Consider the following 24,894-nt stretch of genomic DNA (forward strand, 5'->3'; position numbering starts at 1 on the left):
TGCAGTGCACTGGCCCAAACGAGTCTAGGCCTTTTTGTTAGGGTTCACAAAGTGCCGCTTCAGAGGCTTCCAGCTGTGCTCGTTATATTCTGGCTGCACCTTCTGGCAGGTCTTAAGACCCCACTCCGACACGCCGACCATGTGAGCACTAAATCATTGTCAATAAATATAACAGGTCTCGGAACTGATAGTTGAAATCGAACTTACCTTTCAAACATGAAAGCCATACTTCCATCACCAACCTTTTGAGGCTTCAGCTCAGCATTGCTAGCCCCTTCGAAAGCGCCCGAGTCGGGACCATGTGCACTCATGGCGTTGTGCAAACTAGCACCAGCAGGCTTGAAACCACCACCGACCTTCGCATCATAGTCACCAGAAATCAGACCCATAAACTCCGACATGGTGTTACGGTGGTACCACGGTGGGCGGAAAGTACCCTCCGCGACGAGCCAGCGAGGAGGGAAGATAACGAAGTCAGCCACGGCGGTACCAACGTGGTCCGATGGAGCCGTCAGCACAGTGAATATAGAAGGGTCGGGGTGGTCGAATGAAATCGAACCGATAACGTTGAATCGCCCGAGATCGTATTTGAAGGGGTAGTAGTTGCCGTGCCAGGCGACAACATCGAAGGGGGTGTGGTTCTGTCGCGCGGCGAAGAGAGTGTTGTTGAATTTGCTGTAAAGCTTGTACTCGCTTTCCTCTTCTTCGTCGTCGAAAGCGGCAACAGGAGCTTGGAAATCGCGTGCATTTGCCAGGCAGTTGGATCCAATGGGGCCCAGCTCCGGGAGCTGGTAGTGGCCCTGGTATATTTCACAGATGTATCCTCGCACAGGCCCATCTGGGAGGGTCACTCGGTATCTGATGGAAGTGATTAGTTATTGATGCAATATATCATCGATCGACAGGTAGGACACCTACCTAACACCACGAGGGATGACGCAGATCTCATTTGGTCGCACAATAATGCGACCGAGCTCGGTCTGGATGTCCAGCACACCGTGTTGAGGTACAATAAGGAAGTCTCCGTCCGCGGAGTAAAAAGCTTCCTTGCCCATATCCTTGCCCGCGGCATACATCAAAATGCCTAATCCCTGCTTCTGAGTGGGGTCTCCAGATCCTGCAATCAAGTGGAGTCCATGCACCCAATCGACCTTCTCATCTAGATCGAAGGGGTTCCATCGCAGCTGGTTGGGGATGTGGTGAAGCTTGTGGGTCTCGGTTGTCATTCTCGTATGATACGAGTCGGCATCCTCCGCGACGAAGTTCTCATGAGCTGCTGCGGGTATAATGCGATAGACCCATGTCTGCTTGTTCTCATGACGGGGTGCAGTGAATGCCGTACCCGAGAGCTTCTCGGTGTAGAGCCCATATGGAGCTTTCTGTGGGGAATTTTGACCGACTGGCAGAGCTCCTTCGACGGCTTCCGACCTATTTATTCATGAATGTGTGTTCATTTGTGTTGGAAGCTATGTGTATACATACTCGTGATACGAGTCGAAGCCCGTCTGGTACTTATAAGGATCGGGGTGGTTGAACTTAGTGACAGGCATATCGACAGTGATGTGATGTGGTTTGGATAATGCCGACCTTTGTCTTCATCAAATACCCCAGTTCACCCTCGGATCTCTCTCAAAGAAGCGAATAATGTGAGTATCACATCATTCCGCGGCAATCTGATAATTCCCGCGATTATCCTTCATTCCGCGTCGGCTGAATGCGGGGGGGAGCGGGCAAATTCCGCACCACTTGGGGGCACTAAACATTATAGCTAGGTAGTTAAGACCCGTCAAGTTGTTTTCTCTTTCTCCAAACTCCTCAATCATTAATTCATCATGACTTCCTGGCTCCAGATCCCCAAGAACTCACCGTTCTCGCTCGCCAACATCCCGTTCGGCATCATCTCAACACAGTCTGTATCAAAGACAGCTGCGATTGCAATCGGCGACCATGCATTGAACTTGAGCGCATTCGCTTCATCTGGAGGCTTCTCACAGTTACCCGCTATCGAGAAACACCTGGCTGTTTTCAGCCAGCCGACATTGAATGACTTCGCTGCACTTGGTCGCCCTGTGCACCGACAAGTGCGCGAATATCTACAAAACGTCTTCCGCGCCGACACAAGGTTCCCACAGGTCCTTAAGGACAATGCCTCCCTCCAGAAGTCAGCTTTGCTGCCCTTGTCCCAGGTTACCAATCATGTCCCCATGCAAATTGGCGATTACACCGATTTCTACGCTGGTTTGAACCACGCCTACAACATTGGCGTCCTCTTCCGTGGCCCGGACAATGCGCTGCAGCCTAACTATCGACACCTACCTGTTGCCTACCACGGCCGTGCCTCCTCAGTCGTGACTTCAGGCACTCCCCTCCACCGCCCCCAGGGTCAGATCCTGGCGAATCCCACCGCAGACCCCAAGGTGCCTACTTTCTCTCCTTGCAAGAAGCTCGATATCGAGCTTGAGCTTGCTTGCTTCATCAGCAAGCCCAATGATCTCGGCAAGCCTGTCCCAATTGACGAGGCCGAAGACCATATTTTCGGTCTGGTTCTCATGAACGACTGGTCCGCCCGTGATATTCAGGCTTGGGAATACATTCCTCTGGGTCCCTTCAATGCGAAGAACTTCGGTACCACCATCACCCCTTGGGTGGTTCTGATTGATGCGCTCGAGCCTTTCCGCGCCGCCGGTTTGGAGCCTGCAAACCGCGAGTCTCTTCTCCCCTACCTGCGCGAGAAGCGCGCCGAGAGTGCCTACGAGATCCCCCTCGATGTCGAGGTCACCAACCCCGGCGGTCAGCCCACTATTATCTCTAACAGCAACGCTCGCAACCTGCTCTACTCTTTCCCTCAGATGGTTGCTCACCACACTATCACGGGCTGCAACTTGCGCACCGGTGACTTGCTGGGATCGGGTACTATCTCTGGTAAAGAGGCGAAGACTCAGGGTAGTTTCTTGGAACAGACCAACGGCAAGATTCCTCTTAAGCTGGCGGATGGCTCTGAGCGTATGTTCCTTGAGGATGGTGACACTGTTACTCTGCGCGGTATGGCTGGTACAGAAGGCAACTACGTCGGCTTCGGCGATTGTGTTGGCACTATCCTGCCTACCGTTTCGCTGCAGTAGATGACTTAAAATCAAATTAAATGATCAATGTGTTATGTGATTTTTTCAGTTTTGTTTAATTCCACAATATAGAGCTTGCAATACAATATCTCGACCAGTTATATTCAGCCAGCATAACTAGCATAAACAATTGTTTGCTATACAACGCCATTTTTACTAGCACGGCGATGGAATATTCCAGAAACCTTGATTGAGAGTCAATCCACTACGTACAGCCTTTTTAGCTATTCCTTAATATGAAACTCTTCGGGGGTATCATCCTGCGACCTCCAATGTCCCTTCTTAACAGCCCCCTCCATCTCCAAGTTCTTCACAATCTCATTCGTAACGGGGAACTGGCCCAAGTCCACGCCAAACCGCTGGGCTCCCCAGGCAGCAGGAATCAAACACAAATCCGCAATGGTAATGGAATCTCCAACACTAAACTTCCCAGCGGAGTTCTTAACAATAGCCTCATAAGCCTTAAATCCATCCTCCATCAAATCCTTCGACCATTGAGCACGATCAACACCCAGCGGTCCAACCCGCTTTAGGATTCTGAGGTTTGTAACAGGCTGTATATCGCAAGAGATAATATCTGCCAGCGTGCGGACTACAGCGCGGCTCTCTGGGTCCGAGATCGGAGGGAGTAGCGCGGGTCCTTGCTCTGGGAATGCTTCTGCAAGATACTCAAGTGCGGCAAGAGACTGTGTGATTGTCACGGGCGCTTTGGAGTCGCGCTGGATTACTAGGGCTGGCACTGTTCCTGAAGGGTTGATGGCCAGATGGGCTGGGGAGGATTGCTCGCCCTTTAGGAGATTCACGTAGACGGATTTGAAAGGAATCTGCTTTAGGTGTAACGCTATCCGGAGTCTGGCGGAGCAGGAGGAGCGGAAATAGGTGTGGAGAGTCACTGTGCCGGTCATTGTGGCTGAAGGATTGTGATGGTATTCGATCAATGGAATATTGGAGTAGCGATGATACGAAAACGGGCCTGGACAAGGAAGACTGTTTGTGCTTATAAACCAAGCTACACAGGTTTAACTACGTTATAAGTTACTTTTCTCCAAGCGCGGATCTTGTGTGCCGGTTTACCTTGGCCAGGTGGACTCCCTCGTACATGTAGAGTATGGGGGCGGAATGGTTTCCGTCATATTGAAGCCGAGTTCAAGCGCTGTACGCACATCTCGGCTATGACTCTCGGGGAATATCATTTGTATCATTTGTGTTATTATATTATTCTAATTATTTGCCTAGAACGTCGGCTATTCTACTTATAGCATACTTCGTACTACCTCGATTGCATTAGAGCTCTTGGGGCTTGCAGCCTTGATACTCTGTGTGATATATATATACGATTTCTTCTTCCATTGGTTTTTAACTGTCGGTTCAACAAGGGTTGCCAAACTAGATCATAATTTCATTCATAAAATATATTGAAATCCATATGCATTGGCACTTTGATTAGTAGACCAATTATCAGCTCTGGTCAAAAGTCCGATCCTAAAATGGACGGAGAAGCTTATGCGGGGCCGACGGATATCGCCGGGTAATAATCCTTGCTCGACATCTCTTTGTCTCCCTGGAATTATCCATAGCCTCACCAAATATCCACAGAATCCACAGAACCCACTTCAGGAGAGATCCTGGCTCATCCGCCCAGGCACGGTTGACGATGGATGGTGTCAGATCCTCCCGTCCGGACAAGCCGTATCAGCGCACTTACAAGGCATGCATCCCTTGCCGGCAACGAAAGGCCAAATGCGACCTAGGAACCGGTCCAGATGGTCTTCCGATCGGCCCACCATGTGCGCGCTGCCGAAGGGAACTAAGGGACTGTGTATTCCCCGAGAAACGCGCGTGGGAAAGGTCCCGTAAACGAGGTACGCTAGAATTGATTGCTTACCATCTCACAATCGGCGGGTACCTAACTGGTCAATTTCTAGCGCGGTCACCAGAGAGCTATGAGACGGATGTCTCACCCAGACAGACCAGTCAACTTACGACATCGTCGCCTGATACTTCTGTCCTCACACAAGTACAGATCCAGAACACGCATCATGCAGGCGAAGTAGCCAACTCAACACCCGAGACCAACTTTCAGCGAGAGCCCAACTTTCAGTCGGGATGGTCATATCATCGGGATCAAGCGGGCTCCCATCGTGGCTCCCTTGATAACCCTTCCGTAGGGCCCTCAAGGGCTAATCAGTCACCTTCTCATACATATGAAAATAACAGACACCGATCGAATTCTACCCTCGCTAGCTCTATGATGCGTACTGTCGTGTCAAGTGGCAATGATGCACTCAATATTCTCTTCGAAGCTGCAACTGCTCAAGAAGATAATAGTCCCGATATTAGCTCTGAATCACTAGCTGAGCCTCCATCGGCAGGTCCTAGTACTCAAGATCGAACACCCGGAAACCACGATTTCGCGTTTGAGTCGGTGGCGCGGGTAATACGTCCCGTCAAGCTATCCGACGCCACTCAAGACACCCTCAATGTTTGGGAGGCTTGTCGCTTTGTCAAGATGGGCTGGTTCAGTGCTAGAGAGGCTGTGACTTTTATTGATCTGTGTGTTCCCTGGCATGTTCCATGTCTCTACCAAATAAATGCTAACTGGAAGTAGGTTCTATAAGAATATGTCCTGTTTATCTCCGATCTTAACTGATTTCTACGCGAACCATCGATATCACTACTGGCTGATTACTCGAGAGCCAGCTCTATGTTCCACCATTCTCATGATCTCTTCTCGCTATCACGTCCTTCCTGGAGCAGGGGGAGAGTCGAGGAATTTCTTTATCCACCACCGACTATGGTCACATTGCCAGAAATTGACGATGCGGCTGATATTTGGGCAAGAAAAATCAACAAAATCCAAGGTGCGGAGTCTTGGTACTGTGGAGGCGCTTCTGTTGATGTCAGAATGGCATCCTCGTGCTTTGCATTTTCCGCCCGAGACAGATGGCTGGGACGATGATTTAATCCCGTCAGCCCCCAGGCACCATGAGAATAATGAATCAAGCTCAGCACCTGGTAGTCGCGGGGTGGAGGATATAATTGAACCAGCACGCCGATCTGACCAAATGTCCTGGATGTTGCTTGGGTGTGCGCTCTCCCTTGCACACGAGCTAGGGATATTCGAGACAGAAGGAACCAGCTCACCAGCCGACGAACCAGAATGGAGAGATCAGATGGCAATCCGTTGGCAGCGTGTACAACGTCTGCTATATGTCTACATTAATCAATTAGCTTGGCGGATCGGATGCATGTCACCAATTCCTCAATCGTTAAACCATGCTATCCTGGGTGGACGGAAACCGCATGGACTAAGTCCACCGGGCAGCACGTGGCTGACGTTCATGGATTCATGGATTGAGCTTACCAAACTAGCCAAGTCTGTCACTGATATGTTCTTCCCCTCTGCTGCGTTTGCACGTCAGCAACTGCACAGCGGCCGATATGTTGGTCTTCTTGAGCATTTCCGACCTCTTCTCAACCAATGGAAAGACAAGTACCTACAGCCCCAAGTACTTGATAAAGCATTCTACAACGATCTCTTCATTGAATACCACTTCGTCCGCGTCTACACCCACTCAGTGGGAATGCAAGCAGTAGTGGAGCGTGCTGTCGCAGAGAACGACCCCAACAACTTCGACGGAGTGCGACCCATGACTATCGACCCAACCGACTACGAATACATCCAAGAGGTGATCGAGGGGTGTGGCCAGATCTTGCAGAAAGTAACCCATCTAGCCGAAGCAGGGGCGCTACGGTTCTCGCCAGTCCGGATTGTTCTTCGCATAACCAGTGCCTCGATCTTCTTGATGAAAGCGCTCAGTCTGGGTACACGGCAAGCCAAGCTCCAGGAATCAATTGAAATACTAGAGAAGAGTATCAAAGCACTCAAGTCAAATGCCTTGGATGATGTGCATCTGAGCACGCGGTACGCTGCACTGCTAGAAATGCATGTCTCGCGCTTGCGGCGCAATCTACTTGCGTCGTCGAAAGTGGCGAAGAGTAGCCAAGATGCTACGCGAAGATCATCCATGGGACCCCCTCCTTGGCCTGGGCCGGACACTGGTGACCGGTCAAATTCCATGAGGGCCCCGGTAGTACAGGACCCACCACCAGATCTGGGATACATCCCGTCCTTGAACGATATTGGTGCAGATAACTGGCTTTCGCTGCCCTTTGATCCATCGATGGCGCCGTTTGATATGAGCCATGGATGTCAATTTCCTATGTATGAAGGTGGAACATTAGATTTTATTTGGAATCTGCCATCGTGATAGAATCAACTCTGCACACAGAGTATTAAATTAGGTAGCTGTGTACATGGCCCTAGGTGGTCGCAATTACGCAATGTTGATAGAAGATATGGATGATACCCCAATTCAGACAATGTTACTCCGCCTTATCTTTCCCCGCACCAAACAACAACCAACATAACAATTCCAACAAGCCCAATTACCTAGATACCAGGCAAAATGGCGAAACCAGCATCATTCAAACCAACCCTGATCATCCACGGCGGCGCTGGCAACATCCAACGCTCCAAACTCCCCCCAGACCTCTATGCCGCCCACCACGCCTCCCTCCAATCCTATCTCCGTTCAACATACGCCCTCCTCAAAAATGGCAGCACAGCCCTAGACGCAGCGGTCCACGCCGTCTCCCTCCTCGAAGACGATCCTCTCTTCAACTGCGGCCGCGGCAGCGTCTTCACAACAGCCGGCACAATCGAAATGGAAGCCTCCGTAATGGTGACATCCGTTCACCCTGATAAAACACAGCCAGGCGCAATCAAACGCGGAGCAGGCGTGATGGGCCTCCGTAACGTGCGTCACCCGATCCGTCTCGCGCGCGAGTCGCTTCTCAGATCGGGTGTCGCCGCTGATGGTTCTCCTGTAGATGACGGAGGGAGTATGCATTCCCAGCTCGTTGCTCCGTATGTGGAGACTCTTGCTCGGGATTGGGGATTGGAGTTTTGCTCTGATGAGTGGTTCTTCACGCAGAAGAGGTGGGATGAGCATGTGAGGGGTTTGAGGGGGGAGGAGGAGCCTATCTTTCTAACTCAGGGGACTGTGGGGTGTGTTTGTCTTGATCAGTGGGGGAATCTGGCTGTTGCTACTAGTACTGGTGGTTTGACGAATAAGTTGCCTGGGAGGATTGGTGATACGCCTACCCTGGGAGCTGGGTTCTGGGCCGAGGCTTGGGATGAAATTGTCTCGGGTGGTGGTGAGGCAGTGCCGGAAGATTCCTATGTGGGTGGCTTGCTACGCGACGCGGGGAATTGGCTCGGGGATTGCATGCCGTCGTTCTTGCGAGATCAGCCTTTACCTAGTTACTCGCCCCTTTCGGGTGATGCTTCCTCCCAGCAGCTGGACTTGAGATCCGAGAAGGCCTGTCATTCTTATCAACCATCTGCTCAATACTCTAGCCGGCGGGCCATCGCGGTCTCTGGGACTGGGAATGGAGACTCGTTCCTTCGGGTCGCGGCTGCGCGCACGGTTGCTGCAATGCTACGGTTTTCATCGCCAGGCAGGTTCCCCTCTGGCCTTGCAGATGCAGTGACAGCTGTTACTGGGCCTGGTGGTGAACTTCAATGTTCGGCCGGCTCCAGATGGAAAAAGACTGGTGAGGGTGAAGGAGGTATTATCGGTATAGAGGCAGAGCTTTCTCCTGTGAACAGGGCATCAGATGTCAAACTACATCGGGGCAAGGTTGTATTCGACTTCAATTGTGGTGGTATGTGGCGTGCTTGGGCAGAGGAGGATGCTGCTGGCAACGAAGTTGAGAGGATTATGGTCTTCCGAGAGCAATACCAATAGAATAGGAAGCATATGTCAATTTGCTATAGAACTATAGTATACGGGAAGATTGGCGGTTGAATATTTTGTCTTGTATTAGTTGTAAAAAACTCGTGACATTATCAAATAGTCTCACACGGGGTGTGATTGAACACTATATCTGCAGATGCAGCATGGACAGAAAGAAGTCGGCAACCCGGTGGAAAGATTCCTTAGGTGTCCAGGGCGGCATAGCATTCGACCTTGGGTCCCCATTCCGGAAGTATTTAACCAATGAGAAACACATCATGTCAAGGTCACTTGGTCCTTCCCCCCTCCGCATGCACGGGAATGAAAACACATAGACAAAGACCGCATGAACGTCCGCAGCAGCGAGGAGATTGAGCTGTGTGCCGAGATAATCGGCCTGCTCCCGTTCGCTCCGAGTTGGGACGACCCCGCCTTCGAAAACACCGCTCCCATCTGGATTCGTGCTCTTCAAAAGCATGAATCCGCCATCACCGCGGTCAGCAGCTCCTTCATAGGCGCAGCAACCAACTTCCATAACGGCAAGAGGCTTGCCGAACCTATGACGCTCGAGACCAGCAACATATTCCTCTCCAGTCTCCCCTCGGCGATAATAGTCGATACCGACGATATCGAAGATGGCCCAGTCTACCAGTTCCCAGGTGCCAGCCGAATATGTCAGCGGTCCACCAAACCTGGCGCGAATAACCTTCACGAATGACCGTAAGGCTTTGTTTAATTCCACGGACTTCTCACGTAAGATCTGGGGAACATCTTTCGTCATATGGCCGCTAGTGAATTGAGCGCCGAGCCACATTGCACGCTCATTGAAAGATTCACCAGGAAAGACCCCTTTGCTGAAGATCGTGTACTCGCAGCCGGCAACAAAAACAACATTGACACCTTCGTTCCGCATTCGCTCTGCCGTCTCCGCGGCGCCTTCGAAATAGGCGCGCGTCCCGTCGACATCTTCATTCATCTTCCACGGGTTAAAGAATACTGTGAGTCCCATCGAGTGAGCAGCCCGTGCAGCACATTCCAGTCGATGGATCTCCTCTCCCTCGATCCGTACAGCATTGGCGTGCATGTCGTTGGCGATGACGCGCATGTCATATTCTACCAGGATGGGATCGAAGGGTTCGACTGAAAATCCCTGGTCTCCGAACCTCAGTCCGGCGTCATAAACAACGCCGCGATACTTCATGGCTGTTCCTAATGTTGGGTGGAACTGGCTCGATTAGGATTGAAGTACAGGGAAATTTGAAAAGAGCAGAAAGAAAATTTACTCACCGAAAGAGAGGAACTTTGGACGGAAAGAGGGAGGAGTCGGTCAACGACCTGCTAGGATAACTTGATATGCCGGAACACTAGCTACCAGAAAGACTTTCCATTGCCAGCTGGGAATCCGCGATTCATATATCTTACCATTCAGGACCCCGCAGGATATAAATCCCTCATGTGGGAATCATGGACCCGACGAGGCGAAACTAATAGCAGAAAAGTGTAGGGTTCCATGATAGTATGAAGCGATGAATGTTGATAGAACGGACGCCAAGACTCCGCAGTCCGGGGGGTCCACGGGTGGCTGCAGAGGCTGTCCATGCGGGCTTCGGCCTCTTGGCGTTCCGCGCATCCGTGAAGACTCAGCCATTTCTCTTCGCACTTTCCAGCACTCTGGTCGGGCAGTTCTCCTCATGGCTCCGTATTTTCAAATCAAAACGCTAGGGTTCGGCTTCTGACCTATCTTCCGGTATCACTTTGGCGGTCCTTACGGACCTTTTTGCATTGATGTCACGCACCTCTGCCGACAGCGGGAGTAGCCCCACAGACCAAGCGCCAAGGGAAGAAGATGATACTCAGGGCTGTGTGCTAGAAGAGGACCTACTTTCACAATGGAACGGTCGTGAGGGGAACGAGATTGTGGCAACCGAGAAGGTGGCTGTACGGCCCCCCGTTGCTTTTATCATATCCAATCTCGCAGTGTTTGAAGGCTGACCATAGCTGTAGTGTGATCGTTGCCGTAGGCGAAAGGTGTGTCTTCTACAATTAGCTGGTGGTACAGCAGAGACTTTACCCAGAGAGGTCCAGCACGGTGAACTTGCTGCTGACTCCTTTTGTCTGACAGACCAAATGTGATCGCGTTAACCCATGTTCGCAATGCATTAAGAGGGCATCCCAGTGTACCTACCAGCTGGGCCAGAAAGCCAAGGAAAAGCGCCAACGGGTCCTCATCTCGAGTGTATAGTAAGTTTGTACCGCAAATCCAACTCTGGGGCTTATACTCAAGTTTATATATCGAGTCACTAAATCACCAATTTGCAACATCAGCGAGAGTAGAATGGAGCACATTTCGAACAAAATTGACGACCTCAGCGAGATGATGAGACATCTAAGTCATGAGCGGTCCAGTACCAGTGGCCTTGCGACTTCAGCTGGATTGCAACCCCCATTACATTCCTCGCTTCGGTCGAGTGAGTCGCGAGTCGCTGCCAGCGATAACAAAACAGGGGTTAGGGACCACCACCAGCCTTTAGCGGAAGCTGGAGGCATCGAATCAACGCTATTCGCCCATGTCATCTTCGCAACTAAATTTCTCCAAACTGTCGTGGCGAATGACCCATACTCGAACGTCGCCGCCGATATGACCTCGGTACTGGATGCCCTGCGGAGCACGGTCAACGTTCAGAAGCAGCAGAATGAGACGCTGGAAGGTTCACCTCCATTCTCGAAAGCGCTTCCCCCAGGTCTTAGTTCCAGGGATCTGCCTATGCCTTCCATGAACCGAATCCTGGCATGCTTACGGATCGCACATGGTTCGTACGCTCTATTTGTTGTTTAACTTGCGCCTTTTAACTAACTGTTCAGAAGAGCGGTCGCCCAATCAGGTCTATTGGCCTTTCGAGTTTGGATCTCTGGGCGACTTTACCCAATACGTCATCAAGGCCTGCTCGCCCGGACCAGTAACGGATACGGAGCTGATAATTGTCCACTATGGACTTGAATTGCTCTTCACCGAGTGCTCGAGTGTCACTGGAGAAGATGCAGTCAAGCAGGAGTATGAAGCACAAGCACTCATCTGCAGCGACAGCCTCGAAACGATCCTATCCAACCTCCCCTTCCACATCACTACGAATATAGTCTCGGTGTGTGCCATGTATATGGCTGTATGTTCATCCCTTAAATCTTTACTGTATTTGTTTATGGCAACTCTGATTCCCAATGCAAATCAAACAGACTATTTACTGCCTCAAACATGGCAAACCCTTCGCGGCGTGGACGTTTATTTCTAGAGCTTCACTAATGGCTCAGGCCCTTGGGTTGCATAACAAGCTTGTTATGGCAACCGAGCCCACAGAAGAATCACAGCGGGGGATGCGACTGTTCTGGGGGCTCTATGCCCTTGAAAAGGCAGTGTCGCTACGTCTCGGTAGGTCCTCCACTATCAGAGACCATGACATCACAGTGCCGCGACTGCTCCTCGACCGCAAGATGACTTCCCTGCTACATAACAGGCTACCTGACTGGATCGAGGTGGCTAGCCTCTACGGGCGAGTGTATGACAATATATATAGCCCGAGTGCGCTGTCACAGCCTCCCTCCCTTCGAGAGTCTCGGACCAGAGCCTTAGCTGCTGAACTCGAGAGAATAATGGCTTCAAGAGTGGAGTTCTATGTAAGCCATTCCCTTCCAATTTTTCTATGCATGGCCGCGGGCATGGAGACAAAGTTTGGTCCCTCCTTTTACTCTCGGGCTAATTTTGGGGTGCAGAAACGGCCAAATCAGTGGACTAGCCATGTGGTACATCCTGGGCCGAGTAGATTCATCATACATGCCAACAGAGCTATCGAGTACTCTATCTTGGCCTCCATCTATAGAGGGATTCCATCGGGACAATCTTCTAGCTTGACGCCTTGTCCACAATGTATCTCAGCTGCAAGAGCCACGCTCAAAGAGATCGAAGTGTGCATCAGCATGCTCGCAGACGCGGTGTTGTGGTCTCCCAATCTAGACATATGGGTCAACGAAATCATCCTGTTAGCGCCATTCATGCCATTTTTAATCCTGTTCTGCAGCATCATCGAGACGTCCAACTCATCTGACTTGGATCGGCTACGACAATTGGTTGACAGTTTGCAGTCGATGGCACAATCCCCTCGCTATTCCGCCTGCAGTAAACAACTACGAATTTTGAAGGCCCTGTATGACGTTGCCGCGAAGTACGTCGAGGCCAAAGCGAAAGGGCAATCAGGGGACGTGCCTAGCGATCCCTTTACCGACCTCGACATGGACATGTACCTGAAAGGCAACGCTGTTTGGTTTGATGCTGATCCACACTCCCCTGGGTTACTCACGGCACCGGAGACTTGGTCAGTAGATGGGGTCCAAACGCCTGCAGCAGCTTCTTCTGCTGGAACAACGGAGGACCAAGGGCAACAAGTTACGAACCAAGCATTGAGCTTTCAGCCAAGAGCGACCATCTCGACGATGCAACGGCAGATACCTGATGACTTCACCATGGAGCTGGATACTCCAGGGGTCCAGTTGGGAAGTTGGTTCCATCAGAGTCATCAAATGATGAGGCTCTTGGATGATTATTGAATATTGCCTGTGGTTATCATTCGGGAAAGTCAAGGTCTGCTAGACGTCGGTATACTATATCCACGGATGTCGACATGGATTATGTAAACGAAATAATTAAAAATAACCTTAACTACATAACTTATGCAAGTCAACCTTGAAACGAGATGAGATTCATAGAGGGTCCACGGGTGCAATGCGTCACCTGGGCACTTGCTTATGAAATATGTTCTGGGTGAACCTTGGAAGCGTGGAAGCTTGAAACTAAGGCGGTGAGCGCAACTCCTATTCAACATTGAAGCCAAGCAAAACCAGATGGATCACGGCTAGCACCTCATGGGTTCCGGTAAGGCAATTGAGCCTCCCGAGATTAAGATGATTGAAGAAACAAATACTAGAAGAACGAGGGCAAGCCATCCAAAGGTTCGCTCTGGCTGCCAAGCGTGCAAGTAAGTAAGCTAACACGTGGGCTACTAACGAGGTCTCCGGTAACTAATATATCACTTTCCAGAATTCGGCGCAAAAAGTGCGATGAAACGTACCCCTCATGTCTAAAATGCACCAATACGGGCCGAGTATGCGAATACGTGGAGACTCCGGACCGACGTAAACGCGCAATGCGAGACAGACAGGTCATCAGCCCGGCCCCAAACGCGGCCCCAAACGCGGCCCCAAACACGGCCCCCTACTCAGCCCCCCATTCAGCCCCCCATTCAGCCCCCGGTTATTTCGTTGCACGACGGCTACTCGATCCAAGTCAAGTGGATCTTTCACGCGCCGAACGATGGTACTTCGATTTATTCAAGACACATACTTCTACAAAATGCACCGGATATATGGTCGATGACTTCTGGCAGCGAGTCGTTCACCAGGTCGCCTCGGAGGAACCTGCTGTGCAACATGCAGCCATTGCTTTGAGTTCTATGCATTGGCAATTTATGCAAGAAACCGACTCTTTCAAATCGAAATCCCTGGTTAAGGCTAAGCCTAGGGCAAATAAAATCCCGTCTTTCACGCTAGCGCAGTGCACTAAGGCCCTTGTTTCTCTGCGGCAGAGACTAACGGAGGGATATACATATACGACAAGCAGCGCGCATAGAGAGGCCGTTCTTGTTTCGTGTATTATGCTAGTGTCGCTGGCTCTCTTCCAGGGCGACGTTAAGGCCGTGATCTCGCACCTACGGTCTGGTTATAATGTGCTTATGGAATGGCAGAAGGTCAATTTTGACGGGAATCCCTCAGGACCGGTCTTAATGCGCACATTTTCAGAGCTTCAGCTACACCGGCTTACATTCTCTCAAGCACTGAATGATGTAGATGCAGAAGCGGATGATCTACCGCTCTGGCAGGCGATTACCGTATGCCGACCTGTCCATGGGCATTCGGGGGTGTCTGAAATTGATTATGTGATCATCATTGGGGCAGCTATCAGGGCGAATTATCCACAGGGACTCGAACGCCGCGTAGGATCCAGTCTACCGGGGTTGAACGCCGCCCTTGCCGATCTACTCTATCAGAATAACGTGGAAAAGACGGCCGAGGAGAGATTAATGAACTGGAAGAGCGAGTTCAATGCTTTCATCTCGACACATAGGGATACTTTATCACTACAAGACCGGGGCCCGATTATACTGGTCGAGCTATGGACTATGTGCTGTGATACCATACTTGATGCTCTTAGAAACCCGCTGGACGAGATGGCTCACGATTCCTCTTTGCCCCTCTTCCAGCGCATGAACGAGTTGGCGGCACTTTACTTGAGCTTGACAGAGCAAGCTTCCATGTTCTCCACTAAACCCATGCTTCTACAAATATTATATTTCGTTGCCTCTAAATGCCGCGACTGGCATACGCGCCGGGAGGCAGTACGCCTATTGCGTGACTTCCCGCGACGAGAAGGTCTCTGGACATCGGATCATTACCTCGCTGTGATGGAATACGTTATCAAACAGGAGTCTGCTGGTTTGACACCTAGTGACGTGATTCCGCGCGCAGCTCGTATTGATCTGATGCATTTCAATCCTGTGGATCAGAGCAAGTTCAATTTATCGTATCATCGACCTTGCACCCCCGAGGAGGTTGCCAAAGGTGCCGATGTCATCAACGGAAAATGGACAACCGTGATGTTATCAGCTTAGTGGCACCAACGAGTCAAAATGGAAACCAAACAACCCACCACGCAATTAGCAAACAGCTGGCATCTGGAGCTTTGGCGGTTTTTTGTTGACTAAAGAACTGGCTATGAACAACAAGGAAGGGTTGTGACAGGATACTATCTCGTCAGCTGGTCTCCCGAGGTCAGGTCGCAATGGGTTTGGTTGAGTCAGGCTATTCAGGCAGCGCCGTGAATGGGATCGGTTGTTTATTTCTCAGTGAGCAAAAACCGGCAAGGGTTGAGCACTAAAACGGAAAGTGAAGCCCAGACATTATTGCAGAGGTCGAGGAGTGTATAGTATTCCCAACGATCACTAATGAATATATATCCGTGTAAATCAACTGTCGAGCACAGTATCTACTACGTCACTCCGATAGCTTGCCTTGAACGGCATTAACACAAAACCACACAAAAGACCAGCAGTATATACCGCAAATACCACGCATAACCAAAGGACACATCTGATTAAGATCTACCACCCCTCCAACGGCGTAAGCAAGGCAAGTACTCCGTCTTTAGGTGCAATAGTAGCCCCCTCCCGAATCTCTAACTTGGCATCAGGAAACTTGAGCTCCATGTGAAACCGACCGACAGTAGCAGCAATCAAGCAAGCAAGCTCCGCCTTCGCAAAGCCCTGTCCAATGCATGCACGTGGACCATGCATGAAACTCAAAAAGGCATAATTACTAACCGCACCGCCAGTATTAGCCTTACCTGGACCCATAAAGCGGTCCGGATTGAATTCGTTCGCGTCTGATCCCCACAGCTCTTCGAGTCTGTTGATAAGTTGTGGAGACATCGTGAGCGTGGTACCCTTGGGAACATGTGTACCGACAATACTTGTATCACGAACCGCCACGCGGCTGGTTGTCGGCACAGAGGGGTGGAAACGGAGGACCTCGTTGCACACTGCATGTAGGTATGGCAGATTATCGATCGCGGCTGCGGAGATTGGAGTCGGATCGTCCGCGGAGGGAAGATTAGCGCGGATTTCATCCCGCAGACGAGTTTGGACGTTGGGGTTTTTGCAGAGTGCGTAAACGGCCCACTGTAGTGCTGATGCGGTTGTCTCGTGGCCTGCGCCTAGGAAGGTCATGGATTGGTCGACGAGGTTCTCTTCGTCGAAGGTGCCGCTGGTGAGTGCAACGGAGATAATGTCAATGCCGGTTTCGGAATTGGGGTCTTCCAATTTTGCCTTCTTCTGTCGGATCATCTGTCGTGCGACGTTGCGGATGACCTTGCTACTCTCCTTGACATCTTTGTTGCGTTTCGTCGGTAATGAGTGGATCCATGCTGGGTTTCCGAATAGCAGACTTACGACGAAAAGGATTCTCATGATCAGGGGTAGCGATGACGTGAGTTTGCGGTAGGATTGGTTGAGATTGTTATTAGGATCACGGAGAGAGTCGAAGTCGTGGTCCATCCCGGCAACGCCGATGATATCCAAGCTTGCTCGACTAGCCCAGTTACTGATCTGGACTGTATTGTCATTATTACCACTGGCCTTTCTGCTCTGTAGGTCTTTCTCAATCATCTTGACCATTTCTATACTCTTGTCCCAAAAGACTGGATAGAGGTTCTTGATATGGCGATAGGAAAAGGCTGGCAGGAGATTCTTGCGTTGCGACTGGTGGAGATATTGTGAGTTTGAATCTATGCAGAGTGGCAGCTTAAGGGTCAAATTTACCTTATGCTCTTCACCTTCGGCAAATAGGATGCCATCACCTGTAATGCGCCGCAAAGCTTGCCGAACCAATTCGTGTTTTTGAAAGTCGTAAACTTTCGTAACAAGCACCTCGCCCAATGCTTTTGGGTTTGTTACAGCCACTCTTTCGAGGTTTGCAATCATATAGTACCGGATGAGACCTTGATCTGGGCTCTTCTTCACCGACTCCCGTAGCTTCGGATAGGGAGTCTCAAGCAGGAAACCTGTCGAATTGCCCCTGAGCCAGTGTCGTTCCTAGATATTATTAGGCACATTTATCGGACCCGTAGTAATGATGAATAGCCTACCGCAGGTGAATAAATGTGTTTCAAGGGAGTAAAATAATCGGGATACAACACAAGTCGATAAACAATCCTTGACACAGTAATGATACCGAAAAGGACAGCGCCTGTCACAATGTTGGAATTGAAAATAGCATACTCTGGCTTGAGGTATATCCCCGCGGCGAGGCCAACATAGAGAATGGTGAAGTTGTCACTGATATATCCCATTGCTAGGGTTTTCTGGAGGAACCGGGGAAATAGATATTGTAATTTGACAGCTCGAATCTCACATAGAGCAGAGAATAACAGACAAGACTTTTCTGGGTATCAGACTGTCTCGATTTTGCTTAGTTCCCCAGTACTAGGACGAGTAGGAGCTCCGTGTGGGGTGTTGATGATATGACAAAGTGCTTGGCTCTCGTTGGCTCAATGGATCTGTATCCTTTACAGAGTACTTCGTTCAGTCTCAGAGACAGCAATGCACAATGGAAAGAATGTGGATGACTTTTGCAGATGCGAGAAGAGTTTGATTCGGAAAAAAAGCCGCAAGGGATGACACAGGTTCTAAGGGTGCAAACAGATAAAACTCAAACCCAATAACAAGATTTGAACAATTGTAAGGTTCTAACACAAAGGAGAATTTCGGTGGATTCGAGGAGAATGTTTTTCATGATCTCTTAGTTCGGAGTAAGGGATTCAAACTTAACCCCTTGCAATCAATACCGGATTAAGCCATACTGGATCCGCGAACAGACCCCATCTTCCATGACATGGCAAATTATACATCGACATATAATAAATAACCGGGAAATTTTGTCAAGTTGCATAAATGTATAAATTTACATTATTTGAGTGTCAGCTTGCATTAGATCTCCAAGGAGGCATGCCCAACCCGGTGTTATGATTATGTCGTTATGTAGATCGGCCCGATGCCCCCGGGGCCGATCCATGGATACAAGCGGATTCCCCCCAGCAATTCCATGGTTCCTCCCTACCGAGGTCCCACCTGGTCATTATCCATTATCATTTATGCTCGAGAACAGAATGGACTCTTCAGAGAGCGATGGTCATGTCGGGGCATAGTCGTTTGAACATTTCATCTCTGATTTCGATATCGTGTGATGATGGACTTGGCTCGCTTAACTTTCCGACAAGTTCAGTCTTCCTCAATACGCAGGCATAACCGATGAGATGAATCTGATTATGGCTACAAATCGTCTTTGTGATACATATGGCAAGAAATGGAATCAACTTGCAGAGTGAGCATTACCGAAATAATATGAAAGACTAAAGACATGGAAAGCTTTTGAGGGTTGGACCTTGACCCTATTGGACATTGACGAAATTGATTTGATGGAAATGTACACATATGCCCATCAGAGACCCTTCCAAGGCCTACGTGGGTTTCAGTCATACCTCTGTGCCATTGAAACTGAGCTTGAGAGGCACTTCAAACCCCGTTCCCAAAAAGAACGATCCATTATATTTGTTGTCAAACTCGACCCAGACCTGCAATATGACATTCGACAATATCTTCTTCCTGGCAAACTCCAATTACCCGAAGAATTACCCAAGATGGTCAAATTGGCAAGTGACAAATGGAGAGCCAGAAATCCGGTGTCGGAAATCATGGGTCGGAGTGGCTGTGGCAAAGGATCAGGTTCTTCTCGAAGAAATCACCGTGGAAGGCTTCGATCTTCGAAAATCCGCCGTGATTGCGGGAACAGCAACAAATAACAGAGCCCATAAACGTTGCCTATAAACGAAAAACCTCACTGTAAATCTTTGTCCAAGATACAAATCACTAGGTACCTACTTGCCAAGAGAAGGGACGGACAAATTGCAGCAACACCCAATAGGTATACTAGCAGTTCGATAGAGCAACAACAGATCGTGTCAAAAATAACGAAAAGCGTTCATTGGAGATAGAAAACCATATTTCTCATGACACCCAATTGTATCCTCTTTGCGGCCGCGGGTAAAATTATTCCTTATTGTTTTAATCCCGCATACGACACAGTCTTGTGAGTCTCTCGATTTGACGCCTTTTCTTTGTACGAGAATTTCTTTTAATCGTATAATAATTCAGTTGTGCATTAGGGTGGTGGAGCTAAAATGTCGATTTCATCTAGAGAACTTAGCGTATACGGGCAGCTACACTTACGAAGACGACATCAAAGACAAAGGCAAACAGGATTATTTCGCCAAGGTACTTGCTATTCTGCAAATATGCTGGCTCATTTTCTCCCTTATCACTCGAAAGATCCGGGGCCTGCCCTTCTCTCAATTTGAAACCCTCACCTTGGGTCTCGCGGTCTGCGGTATTGTCGTTTATATCACCTACTGGTACAAGCCTCAAGGTGTTGGTATGCCAATAAAGGTTGCAAAACGAGAAGGTTCCAAGATGCCCCATTTCGATAGAACATATGATAACTTTTGGGACGTCCTTTCAAACTCGAGGGGAAAAAAAGGTTCTGAGCCAGTCGACCGCATCAAGGATGACAACATTCCTCTAGCCAAATCAGATAAATGGCACGCAACAATCATTATGTTGGCTGTGCTATCTGCGATATTTGGCTGTATTCATATCATTGCATGGAGTTTCGAGTTCCCTTCTGATGTGGAGAAGCTCCTTTGGAGAATCGCAACTATCATGTCGATTGTAGTCCCTGGACTCTGTTTGATCACCATTCTGCTAGCACAATTCACCGCTCAGGATGGTGACCCGCGGGAATTCATGCGCAATTGCCTCGATGTTCTGCGGGAATTTTCATGGTTCTATCATGATACCGTTGCCACCTCGGAGGCAATGATTGCCCTGGAAAGCATTTACAACAATCCCAGCTTGGAAGGCGACGACGCTCGGCGTTTATACAAAGATATTTTTTCCACCGGCACTGAATCTTCACTTAGTCCAGAGATGCTCAAGTTTATTCAAAAAGAAAAAGGAACAACTTTGAGAAAAGCAATTCAATCGAGCTGCCGGAGAAATTTCCATCTCGATTCAGCTTGCTGGTCGAATTGATGAACGAAGAAGGTCCAAAAAGTCCGATCGATAGCGCAAAGACTAATGTGTTTCCCCGTCGAGCCTGGGTTCCAAGATGGGCGAACTTGACCATTCTGTATGCCACCAACTTGATCTACATTGTGTCCCGACTTATGATCATGGCATTGGCTCTCGCGAGCCTTCGATCTATGCCAGAAGGGGTGTATATCACGACATGGACAAAGAATCTTCCAGCTATACAATAGCTCGTCGTACATGGTGTGTGTTGTGGGGTGAATGCCAAAGTGAATCAATGGATGTACCTTTCGGTGATTGTAATGAACTAGGCCCGCCCTGGAAGAACATATTGCCTATTCAGATTGGGTACGATTACATGTATACTATTAAGGCCCGAAATAAATGAATTAATGATTACGGTGGAAGCTGATTTCACGAATGACTGTCTAAACACGAAAAAGAATATATCATTTACTGGAAGCGCTACCTCGCATACCCGCAATATCACACGACGAAGAATGGAAATCCATCTGTCAATACCGCACCCGCTCCCAATCGATACTCGACAGCATCACCAAAAGGTAGCCTCCGACTCAGACATCCGTTGACCCTACAATCCTATCAAACTCCCCAACCGTATGCTTCCAAACCTTCTGCGCCATCCCCTGCTCGCGAAGTTCAGCTAACAACTTCACAACCTTAGGACCAGCATGCTCCCCTTTCCAATGAATACTGTAAACCCCACTCCCAACATTGCCATCCGTCCCACTGGCAATTTCAACCCCCTCCGATAAAGGCACGCCAGAAGAAGCTTCTGCCGCGGCATCGGAACGGACACGGGGAGGATACTTTGCACTCGTCGCGAAGAAAAGATGTCTCTCCCCGGACTCCCGGATCGGAATATATATCAAAGGCCCGATAATCATAAGCACGATAGTCATGAACCATGTCAGAAGAGTATTCGACTCGCGCCCAATCCCTGTCTTGACAGCACCGGGGTAATCGTTAATAAACGTCACTTCCGGCGCTTGCTCGGCCAGTGTTTCCAGTGCCATATCAGTCATGGACACAACGTGTCCACGTATCTTTAGCATGGACATCGTCTTTCCTTGAAAATCGGTTATATCAATGGGGCCCTCGTGGCCCCCGGCTAGGACACTGACAACACGGCGTAGACCCGCTGCTTGTTTGAGATTTGGGAGGAGGTTGCTGATGAATCGTGTACGGGCGTAGTATGCAGTTGCAGACATGATATGGAGGCCTTCGGGGGTATCTTTTTATAATATGAGCAACGATATTTTTCTTTTTCTTGTGGGGGATGTGAGAATATCCTACCTTCTCCGCACCGAATAGTTCCACAGCTAAGGAAGAGGATGTTGATACTCTTTTCTTGACTCTGAATCTCCCGACATACCGTGTCGACATTCCGAATTAGACTGACGTCCGCTTTGATGAAGGTGAATTGTCCCTCCGGGTTCAACTGTCGACATTCGGCTGTGATGCGGGCTGCGGCTTCTTGTAAGCGACCGATGAAGTACGCACGAGGTGATCGAGCTGAGCGGGCGAACTCTTTTAGCGCTGCTTCGCCGATGCCGTTTGTTGCGCCTACAAAGACGGCCACGAGGCCTGCTGGAAGTGTGGTGGCGATTTGGGCATTTGAGGACTGGACGTCTGGTAGAGAGACCATTTTGGATTTGGTGATTGAAGTGTCTGTCGTCAATTATAGAAATTATTTCAGGTTACGATTCCGTGTATTTATATTGCAGGGATATTGCTCGTAGGGTGCTGTGTTCTGTTCGGTGCATCTATAGGCCGTCTCGGACATACGACGGACATACGACGGACGAAGCCGAAACGGAGGAATGAAGCTCCTCGGAAATTTAACCTTCGCATAAGCGAAACTTTGTCTATTTGTCAAGAACCTTGGAAACGTGAAGATATTATTAAGAGGACATTTATTAGTTATAAATATATATTATTCAGCCGAAACTTCCTATAATTCCAAGGTCATAGTCTCATTCGAGAAACTCATATATTATTTTGGATCTTCCCATATTCAGGCAAAGCCCATTTTACCATCCATTCTGACTGGAGAATTTGCTTGGTAGTCGGACGATCCTCAGGTCTGAATGAGAGCATCGGCTGGAGCATGTCGAAGATAGCATCTCTCTCCTTTGCATCAAACGACGGGATCCCTTTATCTCGCCTGGGCTTTTCCACGCTATCTTCAAACCGATCGTTCCAAGATCGGAAATAGTCATAGGCACGGTTTATTGGCTTACCATCCTCGGTAAATTTATTCTGTCGCGCCTTCCACCTCTTCCACCATTCAGGTGGCAAAACACCAAGAGTAACGACAAGCTCACAGGTCATGTCGTCATCTGTGGCGAGAAATCCTTCAAACAACGGCCGTTGAGCGATGATAGACCATATGGTACAGGCGAGAGTCCAGATGTCCGATGAAAAAGACAGAGGCTTCTTTGGTTCAAACCGTGCCTCGGGGGGTCAGAGGACGAGGGGAGTGCGAGATTCGTATCTCACTTCTTTTGAGGGTGAGAAGGCTTCACCGAAGTCTATAAGGAAGATCCTGGCTTCTGCAAGTGTGATTTTCTCACTTGCTTCCCCTAGCCATATAGGCGTGATGGCGTGGGATGGGACACGAGGAGGAAGCTTGCTATCTGGATTTCCATCTAGACAGACAACTGGCTCTAGCTCCGGTGCTCCATATTTCTCATATAATTTGTCGAGTGAGAGCAGGTCAAAATTAGGCGGAACTTTTAGAAGAATGTTGCCTAGGTGAATGTCTCCATGGACAATTCCTTTGGCATGCACATAATCCACAGCGAGAACGAGTTGCGCAGCTAATGACCTGGCTAATCAAGCTGGAATAAGCGGATCCACGAACCATCTTTCGCACCGGAGAGGCTAACCCTCGCCGTCGCTGTAACATAGCAGGCATGATTCCCGTTTGGACCATGAATGGTGAACCTATCTAAAATTGAAGGGACCATTGTCTTTCCAGGATGATGGACTGGAGAATAATGAGGACGAGTGAGAGTGGATATAATATCCACTTCCTTCGGGTTCGAGTTTACCATGTAGACTTTCAGGGCAACATATTTATTGGATTGTTTATCGCAGGCCAGCCATGTAGTTGGATAAGACCCATGTCCTAGCTTATGAACAACTCGATATCGACGGTGAAAGTGATCTCCGATTTGTATGGGGTGATAACCCCCTGGTCGGTAGTTCTCAAATCTTTCGACTTCCTCAAGAGGCTCATAGAGGAAACGGTTGTTAGCATCATCATAATCGGTGTCCGTCGAGGTGAGTGCGGTGAGAGTGAACGCGCGGCGCGGTTGGTTATGATGAAGCAGTGGCATGCGCATCTTACGAAGGACAGGAGCATGAACTCGGAAACATAATCCACGTGGCCGCAACGACCGAATGGCCAATGAGAACAATTTACTCATTGCCGTATTGTGTGGAGATGTCGAGCGAAAAGAAGTTACATAAAAGAGATGAATGTTGATGAAATATAACGCGACGCGCGCTGGGATAGCTTTTGGGGCTGGGCGCCGTCCGATTGTGGGATTGCTGCCGATCTGGGGGTGGAGATAAGGCCGTTCTTACTCCGCAGATAGTTCCGACATTGAAGGTTTCACCTTTTCAATGCTTGGGAATGGGCATATTAGCCACTCTGAATGTATTGCGTTGTTTTGTAGGGAAGCGCCTAGGAGCCATTGGAAGGTTAGTGGTCATTGAGGCCAAGTCTTGGCATTGACCTTGGAAATGAGCTTGTCCCTTCCAAGGTTAGACATGATCATGTGATGTCTCAAATAGGCAATGACACCTCCGGTATTAACCTGTTTGTTTACTCCCGTTCGAGATCAAGAGAGTATAACACAAAACATGAATAAAAAAAGAAGATAACGCCATAAGGCCACGTCGGAAATTATCAAACTGTGTACCCCGTAGCGCCCGGGGTGAATCAGCGCTTAGGTACATGGACCGGACCCTCTCCTGGCGCGTGCGGATGGCCAGTGAGCATTGAGAATGGATAGTGTCGGGGGACCCATGTTATTTGTCTCAGGGTTTTTAGTGGGCCAGTGATAGTGAGAGGAATTGTTGACTCCAAGAATAGGTCTTATATCAATAGCCTCGGGGGTATTGATGAAGGTAGCCTAGGATATTCCCAATTTAGAACATCTAAAGAACAGACAAAAGAAACCAAAGAAACCAAAAAAA

At 49.3% G+C, this 24,894-nt stretch overlaps 13 protein-coding genes across 13 annotated transcripts; 7 read left to right on the plus strand and 6 right to left on the minus strand.

Moving 5' to 3' along the window:
- Window positions 1-24: 24 nt before the first annotated feature.
- Window positions 25-1,550, minus strand: hmgA (putative homogentisate 1,2-dioxygenase (HmgA); the record flags this gene model as incomplete). Its single annotated transcript, XM_040961747.2, has 4 exons — window positions 25-148; window positions 208-858; window positions 919-1,428; window positions 1,483-1,550. The coding sequence occupies 4 exons, from the start codon at window positions 1,548-1,550 to the stop codon at window positions 25-27; spliced, it is 1,353 nt and encodes a 450-aa protein (XP_040807833.1).
- A 282-nt stretch (window positions 1,551-1,832) lies between these two features.
- On the plus strand, window positions 1,833-3,122 carry fahA (fumarylacetoacetate hydrolase FahA; the record flags this gene model as incomplete). The annotated part of the gene is made up of 1 exon (XM_040961718.2): window positions 1,833-3,122. One exon carries the CDS (start codon window positions 1,833-1,835, stop codon window positions 3,120-3,122), a length of 1,290 nt encoding a protein of 429 aa, XP_040807819.1.
- A 224-nt stretch (window positions 3,123-3,346) lies between these two features.
- maiA (maleylacetoacetate isomerase MaiA) lies at window positions 3,347-4,027 on the minus strand (the record flags this gene model as incomplete). Its single annotated transcript, XM_040961732.2, has 1 exon — window positions 3,347-4,027. The coding sequence occupies one exon, from the start codon at window positions 4,025-4,027 to the stop codon at window positions 3,347-3,349; it is 681 nt and encodes a 226-aa protein (XP_040807808.2).
- Window positions 4,028-4,776: 749 nt separating this feature from the next.
- Window positions 4,777-7,393, plus strand: N7455_009851 (uncharacterized protein; the record flags this gene model as incomplete). Its single annotated transcript, XM_040961735.2, has 3 exons — window positions 4,777-4,984; window positions 5,048-5,675; window positions 5,731-7,393. The coding sequence occupies 3 exons, from the start codon at window positions 4,777-4,779 to the stop codon at window positions 7,391-7,393; spliced, it is 2,499 nt and encodes an 832-aa protein (XP_040807824.2).
- A 198-nt stretch (window positions 7,394-7,591) lies between these two features.
- On the plus strand, window positions 7,592-8,935 carry N7455_009852 (isoaspartyl peptidase/L-asparaginase; the record flags this gene model as incomplete). The annotated part of the gene is made up of 1 exon (XM_040961722.2): window positions 7,592-8,935. The coding sequence occupies one exon, from the start codon at window positions 7,592-7,594 to the stop codon at window positions 8,933-8,935; it is 1,344 nt and encodes a 447-aa protein (XP_040807826.2).
- Window positions 8,936-9,068: 133 nt separating this feature from the next.
- On the minus strand, window positions 9,069-10,124 carry N7455_009853 (uncharacterized protein; the record flags this gene model as incomplete). The annotated part of the gene is made up of 1 exon (XM_040961719.2): window positions 9,069-10,124. One exon carries the CDS (start codon window positions 10,122-10,124, stop codon window positions 9,069-9,071), a length of 1,056 nt encoding a protein of 351 aa, XP_040807839.2.
- Window positions 10,125-10,708: 584 nt separating this feature from the next.
- On the plus strand, window positions 10,709-13,519 carry N7455_009854 (putative C6 transcription factor; the record flags this gene model as incomplete). Its single annotated transcript, XM_065606313.1, has 5 exons — window positions 10,709-10,861; window positions 11,046-11,164; window positions 11,249-11,733; window positions 11,786-12,084; window positions 12,155-13,519. The coding sequence occupies 5 exons, from the start codon at window positions 10,709-10,711 to the stop codon at window positions 13,517-13,519; spliced, it is 2,421 nt and encodes an 806-aa protein (XP_065460276.1).
- Window positions 13,520-14,115: 596 nt separating this feature from the next.
- On the plus strand, window positions 14,116-15,636 carry N7455_009855 (uncharacterized protein; the record flags this gene model as incomplete). Its single annotated transcript, XM_040961729.2, has 1 exon — window positions 14,116-15,636. The coding sequence occupies one exon, from the start codon at window positions 14,116-14,118 to the stop codon at window positions 15,634-15,636; it is 1,521 nt and encodes a 506-aa protein (XP_040807829.2).
- Window positions 15,637-16,125: 489 nt separating this feature from the next.
- Window positions 16,126-17,870, minus strand: N7455_009856 (cytochrome P450; the record flags this gene model as incomplete). The annotated part of the gene is made up of 3 exons (XM_040961737.2): window positions 16,126-17,280; window positions 17,341-17,613; window positions 17,667-17,870. The coding sequence occupies 3 exons, from the start codon at window positions 17,868-17,870 to the stop codon at window positions 16,126-16,128; spliced, it is 1,632 nt and encodes a 543-aa protein (XP_040807804.2).
- Window positions 17,871-19,158: 1,288 nt separating this feature from the next.
- On the plus strand, window positions 19,159-19,404 carry N7455_009857 (uncharacterized protein; the record flags this gene model as incomplete). Its single annotated transcript, XM_065606314.1, has 1 exon — window positions 19,159-19,404. The coding sequence occupies one exon, from the start codon at window positions 19,159-19,161 to the stop codon at window positions 19,402-19,404; it is 246 nt and encodes an 81-aa protein (XP_065460277.1).
- Window positions 19,405-19,586: 182 nt separating this feature from the next.
- N7455_009858 (uncharacterized protein) lies at window positions 19,587-20,667 on the plus strand (the record flags this gene model as incomplete). The annotated part of the gene is made up of 2 exons (XM_065606315.1): window positions 19,587-19,620; window positions 19,784-20,667. 2 exons carry the CDS (start codon window positions 19,587-19,589, stop codon window positions 20,665-20,667), a joined length of 918 nt encoding a protein of 305 aa, XP_065460278.1.
- Window positions 20,668-21,239: 572 nt separating this feature from the next.
- On the minus strand, window positions 21,240-22,333 carry N7455_009859 (uncharacterized protein; the record flags this gene model as incomplete). The annotated part of the gene is made up of 2 exons (XM_040961736.2): window positions 21,240-21,919; window positions 21,982-22,333. The coding sequence occupies 2 exons, from the start codon at window positions 22,331-22,333 to the stop codon at window positions 21,240-21,242; spliced, it is 1,032 nt and encodes a 343-aa protein (XP_040807811.2).
- Window positions 22,334-22,674: 341 nt separating this feature from the next.
- On the minus strand, window positions 22,675-24,119 carry N7455_009860 (uncharacterized protein; the record flags this gene model as incomplete). Its single annotated transcript, XM_065606316.1, has 3 exons — window positions 22,675-23,142; window positions 23,188-23,519; window positions 23,552-24,119. The coding sequence occupies 3 exons, from the start codon at window positions 24,117-24,119 to the stop codon at window positions 22,675-22,677; spliced, it is 1,368 nt and encodes a 455-aa protein (XP_065460279.1).
- Window positions 24,120-24,894: the final 775 nt, after the last annotated feature.

Source organism: Penicillium solitum (assembly GCF_028829755.1).
Source record: "Penicillium solitum strain IBT 25940 chromosome Unknown utg000008l_segment0_segment0, whole genome shotgun sequence".
NCBI classification, from domain to species: Eukaryota; Fungi; Ascomycota; class Eurotiomycetes; order Eurotiales; family Aspergillaceae; genus Penicillium; species Penicillium solitum.